The sequence below is a fragment of the Urocampus carinirostris genome, chromosome 3, assembly GCF_059441175.1.
Source record: "Urocampus carinirostris isolate Australia breed hairy pipefish chromosome 3, RoL_Ucar_1.0, whole genome shotgun sequence".
NCBI lineage: Eukaryota > Metazoa > Chordata > Actinopteri > Syngnathiformes > Syngnathidae > Urocampus > Urocampus carinirostris.
The window spans coordinates 37664309-37678700 of NC_142351.1; the positions used below are offsets into that span (position 1 = coordinate 37664309).

Here is a 14392-nt window from a genome sequence, read left to right on the forward strand (position 1 = left end):
TGCCTGAACATTGTCTATAAATACCATGGCATAATTACTATTCTGCACAGCAGCAAACAGAGGGCCAAAAATCAATAATGAATGCAAGCAAGAGAAAGTTGTCAGATCAAACAATGGCTGCCAGATAATATAGAGAGTAAAGCTTGTTTGCGCTTGCCATCCCAGAAAAGGATGCCATTGATTAATCAGCACTTGACAGCCATGTTGACAAGGAAAGAGAAATTTGTGGAACAGTACAGGGAAATGGGTTTAGTTGCTTGAAACAATTATTTTTATAGCGCCATCTTTCAAAGCAGAGGAACGCAGGGGAAAAAAATGGTGTACTTCTGAATGATGCTGCAAAACTAGTCAACATGAATTTTGAGGCACCAAAAGCAAAGGCATTCCTTGAAACATTGATTTCAGTTTTATCTCTCCATGCAAAGACTTGGAGCACTATTAAAATGATAGATGCATACAGAACCAAATGGATTTATGGTGTGCACTCAGAGCAGTTTCAGCAATCATGGATTGTGCGGTGCACCCGTGTTTACTCAGTCTTTCATATAAATGTAGGAGCCATGCGCAGAGACGTATGCACTTCAGTCATTAATCGGCTCATAAAACATCTGACACACGTTCTCAGTTTATACAGTGAAATGGGAGGCAAACACTTGACTTAGTCTTGAATACCCCTGCTACACATATCCAAAGGAAGTAGAGAAAATGATAATGTTAATGGTGGAAATTACAGAACATTTTCATTTAAATATGATTTTACTGTGAATACAATCCTCCTGATAGGATTATCTTAAACTGAAAAATGTTTTTTGGAAAGGCTGGAATTGGATGGTTGTTAGTATATTTGTGCTTTAAAACAGGCTAAGAGTCTGTCTTAAAGATTTTGTGAAAAGCCTCTTATTTAATACAGTGGGATCTCGCTACTTCGCGCTTTGACGTTCGCAGGTTCAGAGCTTCGCGGGCCTAAAAAATAATAATAATAAAATAAAATAACTTATTTAAAAAAATAAAAAAATCGCTACTTCGCAGATTTTCACTTTTCGCAAGTGGTTTTGGTCCCCATTAACCGGGTCTAAAAAACAATAATAATAAAATTTAAGAAAATAATGTTTTTTTTTAAGGGGCGTCGCTACTCCGCGGATTTTCACTTTTGGCGGGTGGTTTTGGTCCCCATTAACCGCGATAACCGAGGTCCCACTGTATCAGATAAAATGGGCTCATGCTCCCCCACAGCAGGCGAAAAGAATAGAAATTGTTCTTTCTGAATATCTACTATATTCATACGTCACATCACAATATCTATGATACTAACATCAATACAATTTACATTACATGTACTGCAAATATACTGTATAACCTTGCCACATTGAAATTGATGAGGAAATAGATAAGAAAGCAAAATGATGACAAGTTTCATTAACTGCATCCAAATTATTAAATTATTTAACATCCTCATCCATTTGATCCGGACCCTAATGACGAAAAGTGGAAAATGCACTTATTTGCGATAACAGTGAGAGTCGCTCAACACGTGTTTTCTATTTGAATATGACATAATCAAAACCATATTTTAAAGAAAAAACTGAGTAGTGATCACATTTTTGGGGTAAATATCCAAGGTAGGTTTACATAATATTAAAGGTGCTGTCCGGAGTTTGAAACTTTGTTACTCTTTGCCACCATTTCCTGGCTGAAAAAACTGGGATTTCAAGCTTATAGTCACTCCCCCACCCACATGTTGCGCGTCCCAAAACAGCGATGGTTAAAGATAAAAGCAGATAGGTGCAGTGGGAAAAAAATTATACAGGCTCTTCAAACTCAGTTGGACATTGTTAACACATACTTAATAGAGAAAATATTCTCCGTTCAAATTTTTGGGGACACCTCAAATGACGCTCCCCTCTTTTATTTAATGAGTTGACTTAATTCAAGGGTTGTGATAAGTTGATGTATTTTTGAGAAGTTGGGCACACACTTGGTGCTAGACACTAATGAAAATCTGTGAACAATTGATTTCTTGTCAAGAATTTGTTATCATGAATTGGGCATGTGTTCAGCCCTGCCACACACTGAGCGACTCAACTGAAAGTGAACTGCCTTGTGGTGATCTGGCACGAGTTGTCATGGGTAGCCAACTGTTGGCTACCAATTGGGCTGCAATTAAAAATGAAAATCTCCAGCACATGGAGTAAGTCATTAATGTAATTGAGAGTATAGATTGGTTCAAGCATATAGTTAAGCATTTAATTAAATTTGTAGTGTTTTTAGTATTTGTTTAGTACCCTAATGTGTTACTTTTGGATTTGTTTTTTTTTTTCAACAAACTTGATGTTCCTGTACAATTATTTTCAAAAATAAAAATTGTACTTTTTTTCAATCGGATTGACGAGGCATTTCCAATCCCACTTTTTTGCATATCACTAATCATCATCATTAACAGGTAGTTCGATACTGCTCTATGGAGCAGTTGGCTAAGTGCATTTGCTGGTTTGATTAGATGGTTTTAATGTCAATTTGCAATCGGCAGCAATCAGCAGCCATTCAGCTGCTGCATTTAGTACCTTTTTCATGGCCAAATTTAAGCACATTTTAAGAACTCTCAAAGCCTATTTTCCAATTTCTCCAGTGCCATTAAAAGAAGAAATCCAGTGAATCATTATCAGGGTTGGGTAGGGTTACTTTAACTGGATTACTTTCAATTACTTTTAAATTACTCCAATACCAAATATGCTAATAAAAGACAAAAGAAACTAAATATGAATAAAATTCCTAAATTTTGTGCAGGCTTGGGGAGTAACGGAATACATGGAACAGCAAAAATGATGTTAACAAGTTGTTTGGATATATTTTTATTTTGTTTCTGTCGCATTTTATGTTAGTTTTGCCGGAGATCAAAGAGATCAAAGCCAGGAGAGAAAGCTTACCACGTGTTGTGAGTGATAATGTTATTCATATTTAGTTTTTTTTTTGTCTTATATTAGCATATTTGGTATTGGAGTAATCCAAAAGTAATTGAAAGTAATCCAGTTAAAGTAACCCTACCCAACCCTGATCATTATTTTGCAGAGCAAATATATCTGCGATTTACATTTGCGATTTTTACTCTTGTGTGTGCATTCATGGAGAATAGTGCTTTTGAGGTCTTAAGTAAAACTCGAATGGAATTGTTTTTGAGGCAATCTTTCCTCACATAGGTGTTGTGTAAGAATGCCATTAATATGTAGCATACAATTTTAGTTGAAAGATGTTCTTTCCATTATAATTAACCACTGGGAAACACTACCTTAATTTTTTGCATGGCCCACAATAAATATCCATAATTAATATGTAATCCTTGCACTGATAAGACATTTTATAGCGCCCTGTTTAGGTGTAGCATGCAGTTCTCCTATTGGGAGCAATGGCACGTCATAGGACAATGCCATGCAAACTAATACCAGCTGCTGTTAATCACAAGGGAAGAAGAAATGAAGTGAAGCCAACAGACAGCAGTCAGCGTCATTTTTAAGCACACTTGTTTATAAACATGGAAAAAATTCCAAGCATTTACAAGCACTTCCCACAAAATGTAAGCACTTTACAATCTTTGAAAATACAGCATTAAAATTAAATCATTTTCAAGGATTTTAAAGTGCCCTTGTGCTTGTAGAAAGCATTGTGTAGCTATTGTAGGTATCATGAATGCAAAAACAATACACCAAAGTGAAAGTTCTGCTTGAAATGTATCCTTTCACAAAACCCTGCTTTTTCTCAGAAGTTTCTTTGAAACGAGTACTTTCGAGAAACTTTGCAATGTTACAGTTTAGTTTAATAAACAATGGTAATAAAACATATTGTAAAGAGGGTTGAAGCTTTCTTTTGATACGGCTATAGAGCTACAGAACAAACTTTTCTCTTGTTCTTTTAAAATAAGTCAAAATGGCAAAAAAACGGCTGGTACTGGCTCTTCCCATTTGAGAGAGAAGCCTGGCATTGAATGAGTTAATTTCAGCCAAAAAAAATACAAATATTGGAATGTTACATAATTGTTCAACTCCTATACTTGAAACATAGGCATCTTAAAAACAGTATAGAGCTCAGTTTTTTTTCCCCCTTAGGAAGATTTTATACGAACTGAGCTTCAATATCACTTACCTTAGGGCCCCGTGGTGATTCTGGAGAAGAAAGTGCTTCGATGTCATTTTCACCTGCAAAATCAAAAAATTGTAAACAAATCGGTACCCGTGTAAAATACAACTACGGATTGAACTCAAATCTTTTTTCTTCAAAAGAAAACCACAATTAGCATTCCAGCATACCAACTATACAGAATATCCTTACAATTACAATCATATTGCTACAATGATGCAATATCTTACTGACAAAACTTGCGATCCAAACAAAACAATAAATGGATGATAAAACCAAAAAAAAGTAATGTGGTTTTCTTTGTCCTGCACTTACAAAATGTGTCAGATATCATGACATCCGGGTGTGGGTGTGCATGACTTAGATGCAGAAAGAATGTCAACTGGTTGAGACTTAAAAAAACAAACTGGAATTGGCTAACGACAAAATGTGAAATTCTGAGCAATATTTTACAATGGCAATAGTAGCAGCTGTTAGGTTGGCTACAGTTATTAATAAAAAAATAATTGGATTTGTTTTGCAAGATATAAATGCAGAAATAAATTACCTAACTGATTCTGAATCACAAATGTATCCACCAAGAAAACATTCAATTTAGATGTCATTGTCAGTTTAGAGTCCAACAATGACTGTTCTGGAGGTATTTGGTTGGTCGCCATGGTAATTCCGAAAAGAAAGGTTCCCTGGCATTACTTTGTCCTTCCTCCTACTCTTTTCGGCGCTTTCTGCTGGAGCTCGACTGATCTTTTGGAAATTACTCCGTCTGCCTGGGGTGTCTCACTGTAGCTCCCATCTGTTCAGACAACATGCACACAGCGCTATGCTGGCACAAACCTGCTCTTGAATTACCTCACATCAGCAGACATTTTGCTTTTAGAGTGTTCACAAATTACTATTATATAGGCAAATGGAAAAACGACATCAAATGCACTGTTAAATTGTTATTAACAAATGGGTTAATCCATAGCACTTGCAAGCTCATGCAGGGAAAAAAACACTCATATTATTAAATGTATGAGGGCTTTGAGATACAAGTTTGAGTTGTTCAGCAACCATGCACTAAAAATATAACGCTAATACTAGTAGTTTCCAACAAAGAAACTTTGCATTAAACCATCCAAAAGGTCATTTTAAAAATGAAAGGAATAAAATAAAAATGTAAGTACAAAAGTCTAGACAAACTAATTAAAAAATATATTCCTTTTTTTTAATAAACTCAAATTAAGAGCAACTCAGAACAAATCTCATTTTGGCAACCTGAGAGCAGTATAAAAACATAAAAAGTCAACAATGATTTGTGATTCTTTACAGGGGATTGGCAATAAATGCCATTGCACTTTATTATATTTTGTATTGCGCCATAGTTGTGTTCCCACATGCATGTTTTTTATGGCTTTTGGCCTATGTTTGCCCAAGCATGCATTTGCAAGTTAATGGGTATTAGTATATTTAAATGTGTCCCTGCATATAATTATGTGACTTTTCTAGCTATATCTTATTCATAGTTTTTATCATCAGTATGTTAATCAAGTTAATCATTTATTGGTAATTAATGCACTTTATGATTATACATTTATCTAAATGTAGTCATTTAGGTATTTACGTTGTCTAAATGTATCCATTCATTTAGTCGTTATACAGTCTCTACATTGTTCAAAGTGTTGTTATGATTTACTGTTGGGAGGGAGGCCTTCAATGACATCAAAAAATCTACAGGATTAGGTCTCGATACAAAACAAGGAGGGGTGTAAAGCTGGAATTTGGAGAATCTTTCACAGAATTGTTTTGTTATTTACATTGCCTGGGATATTCTGCCCCTGAAGGTGTAGATGGATTTCATCCATTTTGAAATCGCACTTGTGAGTACATAAAAAGGCTGTAATGGTTTAACAAGTCCAGAAAAATTCATTTTATTTATTTTATTGTAACACAAACCAAAAACTGGTCTCTCCATCCCTTGTTTTTAAGTCCCTCTTCTCGTTGGTTGATTTGAACATGTGGAGGAAGGAAAAGTCCGTCCTCATTTTGTATACTCTGACTGTGCAGTTTTTGCAGGAGATTATATCCACAATTGTATTACCATGTCAATGTGTCCCACGTTTCAATTCATCTCAAAAGTAGTGTGGTAATTCTTGTATCAGACCAACTACTACTGATTTTATCATAGCAAAAGAATAATAATCTGGTTACTTTGAGGTGAGCTTATGCTTACTTACATTTAAATTGAGTAATTTAGAGCAAATCTTACGTCCCTTTTGAAAATTAGTTTGACATCCCTTGGTTAAATAAATAAAGAACAAAATGATTTAATGTGACTTCATCGGCTCGCTACAACGGGTCAGGTGTATCGACATTTCGTTCTGTGTACATTGTTACAAAGAATGACAATACAAAGGAAATTATTATTATTATTATTATCATCATCTGTTTTTTCGTACTTTTTTATTTATTGCAAAACTACCTTATCCTTTAATATACTTAAATTGAACAAAAAATATGAGTTTTGAATCAAAAAGAGATTTTTTTTTAAAATAAGAATAATTTTCTGTCGTGTTCAGTTATCAAAAATCATTCAATCTTACCAAGAGCTTTCTGAAAGAAAAGCATGGCACATTTTACCCAAGCATGAAAGTTTATTAAACAAAGGGATGTTAAGTAGTTTGTTGGATGTGCATGTTCACAGAGGGGAAATAAGTGGTATGTCTGATCATTTTTATGTAGAAGGAAAACTGAGAATAGATGGATCGTGGAGGGCTAGTTATAAGAAGAGTGTGAGGGAAGAGGTGAAAATTTGAGAGTTGAATAAGGCAGAAAAAGAAAGATATTTTAAAGAGAGGATAGTGGAAGACTATGAACGGATTAGTAGAAGATAAGTGGAGAGTGTGGAAATTGAATGGAAGTGGTTTAAAGAGGCAGTGTTGAGGAGTGCGCAAGAAGTGTGTGGAATGAAAAAAGTTGGGCGAGGTATTAGGAAAGGAAGTGAATGGTGGAACGATGAGGTCTCACAGACTGTGACAGACAAGAGATGTGCCTTTGAGGAGTGGCTGCAAGAAAAGAGTAGTGATGCATAAGAAAGGTACAAAGTGAAAAAAGGTTGGTAAAATCAGTAGTGGAAGCAGCGAAAGGGAAAGCAAATAATGAATGGTGTCGAAAAATAGAAGTGAACTTTGAGGAAAAGAGAAAAGCATTCTGGAAAAAAGTGAAAAGAGTAAGAAAGGGCAAGTCTGGAAAGAAAGAGAAAGTGAAAGATAGGGATGGTAGATTACTGCTTAATGGTAATGCAGTCAGGACGAGATGGGCAGAGTATTTTAAAGACTTGCTGAATGTGGAGGTTGGGAGGGAAGTTAGAGTCGAGGCGATCGGTGGTATGGGGAGAATGCCTGTGTTGGGAGATTTAAATGTGAATCCTGTGGAAACATGGTAGGTGCAAGATCCAGTGAAAGAAATGAAAGGGGGAAGGCGCCAGGGTTGGATGGTTGTACTGCTGAATGCTTGAAAAAAGGTGGCACGGCTATGATTGACTGGTTAGTATGCTTGTTGAATGCTTTTTAAGTGGTGTGGTTCCTGTTGATTGGTGTAGTGCATGTGTGGTGCCATTGTATTAGGGTAAAGGTGATAAGTATGAATGTAGCAATTCGAGAGGTATCAGTTTGTCGTCGGTGTAAGCTGTATGGAACAGTCTTGATTAAGAGAGTGAGAGGAAGAACAGATGAGGTGGTGATGGGGGAGCAGAGTGGCTTCAAGTAAGGAAGAGAATGTGTGTATCAGCAGGTGTTTGCAATATGGCAGGTGTGTGAGAAATATTTTGCAAAAGGTAAGGATGTTTTTTTGGCTTTCAAGGTCTTGGAAAGGGCATATGTCAGAAACGATAGAGAGGCGTTGTGGCAGGTGATGTTAATGTATGGAGTGGGTGGAAAGTTTTTGGAAGCATTGAAGAGTTTTTATGTGAACAGCAGAGCATGTGTAAGAGTAGGGAGTGAGACAAGTGAGTGGTTCCCTGTGTTGACAGGTCTGAGACAGGGGTGTGTGAAGTTGCTATGGCTGTTTAATGTGAACATGGATGGTGTGGTGAGAGAGGTGAATGCAAGAGTATTTGGCAGAGGTGTAGATATGATGGATAACAGTGGAACAGTGTGGCAGGTAAGTCAGTTGTTGTTTGCAGATGACACAGTGCTTGTGGCTGATTCTGAGGAAACATTGAGAAGGTTGGTAATGGAGTTTGGAAGAGTGTGTGATAAGCGTAAGTTATTTGTGAATGTTGGGAAGAGTAAGGTGATGAAGTGTTCACTGGATGGAGTGGGCATGGCATTAGAAATAAGGGTAAATGGACAGGTGGCAGCAGTTGGCAGAATGGAGTGTGAGGTATGGCACAGAGTGAATCAAGGAAGCAAGGTTTTGGGTACTTTGAGGAGAGTGATGAGTAACAAGAGTATGAATTTAAAGAGAGGAAATTCAATGTTTTGAGATGAAGTGTTTGAGGAGGATGTTAGGAGTGACAAGATTGGATGGATTGAGAAAATTAAATTGTGAGAGACAGAACTAGAATAGTAGTGGAACTGACCCGAATGACATGGCCGTTTTCTTGTGTCCTGTTTCATCTAGAGGGACGAAAGCATGACCAACTTGGGTACCGAGGGGATTAACTTGTATGGGTGTTTGGACATTTGGGCTGGGCATGGTCAATTTTTTGTGTTTTTTGCTACTTTTTCCTTTTTTCTGTTCTTTGTTATTGTGTATGTGTCAGTCACCCCTCTCGCGGGATATGACCAGGGTGGATAGATAGATAGAATAAACATTTGCAAAGTAAAGGATACATAAGTGGAAATAACAGAATGCAGAGATGCATTACGTTTTCCCCTCTAAAAACAAGCTGGAATAATTCAAGACTCATGGGGTTTGTTGAGAAGACAATCTGCTCCGCATGGTGCCGCAAAGAACCAGATCAACAATATTACTTCCTTCCACAATTAATAAAACAGCCCCGACAAGGTGAGCAATTAGTAAGCATACGACCAGGGTTAACGAGGTATTTCAGCTATCATTCCAGTGTATGCGTGTAATGTTGTTTTACTACCTACTCACCATTTGGGGCTGCCAACACATTTCAATTGCTGGATAAAGGAAGCAACACTAGGGATTTGGGGCTCCCTGGGATGTCTTGACTGATCAAGGCCACTCCTGCCATCTAATGGCGATTTATCATAGTGAAATCATTCCCAGAAGCTTGATACTTACTGATGAGCTGCGCCAAAAGCCTTTATAATATTGAAAATAAATAAATAAATAAATAAATAAACAACGCTTTACATTTCGGCACTCAGGAGCAATGCATCTGAAAACGTAATTACACGTTATTGCACTGATTGATTTAAGAGATATGCAGCAAACGTGAGTAAGTTTAACATAAAATTGTCATTGGCAAGCAGATTTTCCGCCATCCGTTTATTGAGTGGTAGGTCAAAAACATAGAAGAAAACATGGTAAGAAACAATGCAAACTGGATGAGTGTTATGTGATTGTTGAATAAATAGTGATGTAAAATTAAGTATATATTACAGATTTATATTTTATGTTTAAGCTACAGTTGAACTCTGACATCTGAGAATGAAAAAGACTGCATCAGGTTATGCTGAAGTGCTTGCTCTTTGACTTAATACTAGTTCTCTTAGGCCTTAATCATAAAAAGCTCTCCTCATTGCTGCAGAGTGGATTCTGTTCACTTCAAAATGTGTTGTTGGACAACGTTATTTCCGCAATTAACAATGGTAGTTTTTAATCATGTCTGCCAGTGGAAGTACGACATTTACTTTGAGTGGGCGATGAAGACGATCGTCCCAGACGTGATAGATTGTCCAACTTCATTCTCGAAGATGCCTTTGGACTGGATGCCGTTTTGTCCAAACTGGGAAACAGTCGAAATTTGATCATATCCTGAGGAATAAATGCATCATACGTTTAAAAAAATCGTAATTAAAAACAAATTAAATTAAATTATTTGTACTTACTAAATCAACACATAAACCATATGCATGTGTTACATAATATAGAGAGAAAAAACAAATATGTGCATGTTTATATTATGATATAATAATTATTCAATAGTTAATAAACAGCAGTATTTCTCATCTGGTGGGTCGCTGACCTATTTTAACTGGGTCGCGAGCCTTTGCCTAGGCAAAATAATGTAAAGGAGAAAAACGGTAGTTCAGTTATACTCAACAGTAGCTGGCGAAAATGCACTGCTTGATCTCATTTTCCTTTTCAGTCCCAATGGTGTCTGAGATGGACCACATCTGATTTTATTTGCCAACTACCACAAGGGAAAAGCGTAATTTTTAAGCAGACTTGTTTTATCTTTCTTCATTTAATGCGTGGTCTATTGAGGCAGACTGCCGGGAAACATGGAATTGGAATCAATTTCAAGTATTTTAAAGCACTTCACACAAAACTTCAGCACTTTTCAAACCCTTAAAACACAACATTAAAAATCACTTTTTTTTTTTTTTAAGATGTCAAGCACCCAAACGAGCCCTGACTACCACAAAACCTTGTGTAAAATGCGCACCCAAATTTTCCGTTCTTTTGTGGGTAAAAACATAATGCAAGGTTCAAGAAAAACATCAGGCAACTTGTGTTTCTTTCTGCGAGGCCTGATACTAAAGTACTCACAGCCCGGTACTGGTCTGCAGCCCAATGGTTGCTGACCGCTGCTATCAGTGGTTCATTGAAAAAAATAGTTGAGCCGCTCAAAAAATGCGTGGCGGTCTGGAGCCTTGTAATGGATTCCTTTAGCAAACCAGCAATTGCTAATCTACAATATTGTGGTGTAAGGATGAAAAGGGTTTATAAGGGTTTAGGGCACACTTTTAGCCTAGTTTCACTCCTACCCACAACAGTGGTCACACAACTCAAAAGTGGAAGCTAATTGAACATAATTGTAACATACAGCCCACATTAATTCTTTTTCCCAGCTGTCCTAATGATATTGTGTTACCTGTACTGTTTCTGAAGTAGAAAGAGTTGTTGAAGCACTTCTAGTTATGGCTGAGTTGTAGACCATGACTCCAAGAGGATTTGGCTTTGAATTCCCTTGCAGAACCAGCTGGATTTCTTCCCCTTTCCAGTCTGTCTGCTCTCGGAATGGGCACAACATTGCCCAACGGAGGCACTGGAGGAAAGCTGCACGGGATGTTGGCGTGGCAGACAGCTGCATAGAATTAAGCAAGGAACAGGAACAAAGAAATAAAATAAATGGAAATCAATAAGCCAAAAGCCCATATCATTTGTCTCACCTGCAGCACCACCAAACCAGCACAAAGATATGTGAAAACTAATTTGAAGGATGCTGTCAAAGCTGATTGAACAACAACAACAATAATCCAAAACCATAAAAATGGAGAAATAAATTGAAAAAGAAGAAAAGCAATATACTTTGAGAGTTTATTTTTTATTTTGTTAAAGGTGATTTTGCCTTTGAAGGGTCCCCTTTTTTAAAATTATTTTTATTATTTAGTATATTTTTCTCCGTAATTGGGGACCCACACTGTAAAGTGTCTCAACAAAAACTGATAATAAATATAGTAAAATGTGAAAAAAATTGAACAAAAATTTGTGTCCAACACATTGAAAAATAAATCTGTTCCAGATAGTCAAAGAATTCCGGTTATTGATATGTTTAACCTTTTTGTAGAAGGGAAAAAACACTTAAAATTAATTGTGTTTATTATGGCAGGAGATATATAGATTTTTGAGAAGATTTTTAAACCAAGATTAGAAAATATATAAAACATGGGAAAAGATGTGCTGTAGAAGAAAATTGTGCCTACACTGCCAATTACTGTACGTCACAAAAGTGAGTAAACCCCTCACATTTCTACAGAGATTCCGTCATGTTTAGTTGCACAACACTGAAGAAACATCACTTTGAAATAATGAAAGGTAGTCTCTGTAAAGTTTATAAAGCTGTGTAAATGTATTCTTCCCCTCAAATATATACTCATTAGTAGCTAAACCCCTGGTAACAAAAAGGAGTACACTCTTAAATAATAGTTCCTGAAGTTCAATATTTTGTGTGGCCATTATGTTTTTGGTAAAACCTCTTCAACCCTCCGAGCCAAGAGTTTCACCAGAGCCTCACAAATTGCCAATGGAATGTTCTTCCACGACTCCAAGACAACATGACTGAGCTGGGGGATATCCACATTCTTGTGCTTCTCCACTCCCGCTTGAGGATGGCCCAAAGATGTTCTATAGGATTTAGATCTGGAGACATGCTTGGCGAGTCCATCCCCTTTACCATTTTCCCATTTAGAAAAGACTGGTCATCTTAGGAGTTTATTTGGTGTCATTGTCAAGCTGGAACATTGCCATGCGACCCAGTTTCTGGAGGGAAGGATCATTCTCTGCTCTAGTTTTTTACAGTAAACTTTGAGTTTGTGTTTCCCTTGATTAAATGCAACTCCCCAATTCCAGTTGCACTCATGCAGCCCCAAACCATGATATTCCAAACACCATGCTTTACTTCAGGCATTACACAAACAGGTTTGTACTCCTCACTTGAAAATTATTTAAATTAATCTTTGTCTCAACAGACCAGAGGATAGTTTTGCAGAAAAAAACATTGCCTTTGTTTATATAATTATTTTCATTAAATAGAAGTGATGTTTCTTCAGTGATGTTTTATTAAACATTATAGTGAAATCTCTGCAGATACATATTGTAAAATAAAAAATTGGACGGATTCTGCAATTGAATTTCAGAATTAAAAAAATAAAATAAAAAAACTGCCGTGTCCTGTGTATGGATAATTGCCATGAGAACACTGATATTATTTTGGCCACCAAATTTATAAATTGAAGTCTATGTAAAGTGAAAATGCAAAGTAACTTATTAAATCACAATGATTTCTGACCAAGTCTGTCAAATTTAAGTAAGTCATAAGTGACAAAGCTACACAATTATGGAAGTAGAAACATCATTAAAGGGACAGTGTGCAATATTTAGTGCCTTCTCGTGGTACAAGAAAAGTTTAATTTAGTTTAAAAATAAACAATGATTTGAATAAGCAAAAATACATGTGCTTTTACAAGATGGTAGTTTGTCAAAAGCGCAGACTTAAATGATCTACGGATGGATAAAACAGTTGTATCCAACATGTATAGATGGAAACACTTGTGGCATTTTTGCAAAGAGGGCCGAAAATAAATTGTCCCAGAGAAATCAACCAATACACGTGAGGCTTTTTTTAGTTAGTAAACCGGGGTGTCTGGCATTTTTCTGTGTAATAAAAGTCCTTGGAAAAGAGTACTAGGAGTCGCTAAGTGCGTTGGGGCATAGATAAAATAAAATAAATTGCATATGTGAACAAGCAATAGGCTAATTTGAATGCTTATACATTCATTAGCAATCAGAACATTAGAGTACTAACCCAACCATTAGGAATGGAAAACTCATAGTTTAAGTCAAGGCTCTACATAAACTAAAAACAGATTATTGCCTGCATGTTAACAAACCCATTGTATGAATGGATTCTTTAGCTGTTTTCTAATGCCAATTCTTAAGGCAGAGCAAACTTTTTTAGACCTTGCTCGGGCAACGATTGAGCAACTGCCTAGAGTCCGCATTTAATTTCTTAAGAAACTTTGAGGTGACGATGGCAAGACTTAACCCTTTCAGAAGATGACAGGCCATGAGAAAACATCCAGTCCTCCCTTGTAAACCGCCGACTGAATGTTATACACCTCTGAGCCTCTGAGACTCAGTAGTTCTATCCTTGAAAATAGCCTACAAAGAGAAAAAAGGCCAAAATGGCCGTTGGGAACATTGTGTGAACGTAGCCTTGGTGTCACATGTGGGCTGGGGCAGATTGAATGCAGGGCATCTAAGACCGATTCGACAACATTAACCAATGAATAATCGGGAGTCCTTATTTAGCAACTCCACTCAGATATTCAGAGATTCAGTAAAATAACAAATAAAACATAAAATCTACAAAGGAAGGCTGGAACTCATTCAGAACCTCAGAGCGGGGATAAGGATATAGAAACTCCTATTTAACTTTTACCGGAATCGCACTGCTAGATCAAATAATTCAATGCCTTAACATATAAATACGGTTTCAGAAGCATTGTCCCTAGTGCCAAAATGTAAAACTATGTTTTTCTTGTTTGTTTGTTTTTTAAAAAAAACAATTATAAAGGTAATAGCGTTGCGCATCCATGAATATCAAGCCTATCAGAATGATGCTCGTCTTGGGATCAAGATA

The 14392-nt window shown here is 36.6% G+C and overlaps 1 protein-coding gene across 1 annotated transcript in view; it reads right to left on the reverse strand.

The window, feature by feature from the left end:
• Positions 1 to 14392, reverse strand: part of nphp4 (nephronophthisis 4) — a 216020-nt gene that overhangs the window by 110461 nt on the left and 91167 nt on the right. Inside the window, exons 9-11 of the mRNA XM_088331685.1 lie at positions 11123 to 11335; positions 9936 to 10059; positions 4135 to 4187 (exon numbers count right to left, since the gene is read on the reverse strand). Of these exons, the coding sequence (XP_088187811.1) occupies positions 4135 to 4187; positions 9936 to 10059; positions 11123 to 11335 (390 nt within the window). The remainder of the gene's footprint in view (positions 1 to 4134; positions 4188 to 9935; positions 10060 to 11122; positions 11336 to 14392) is intronic.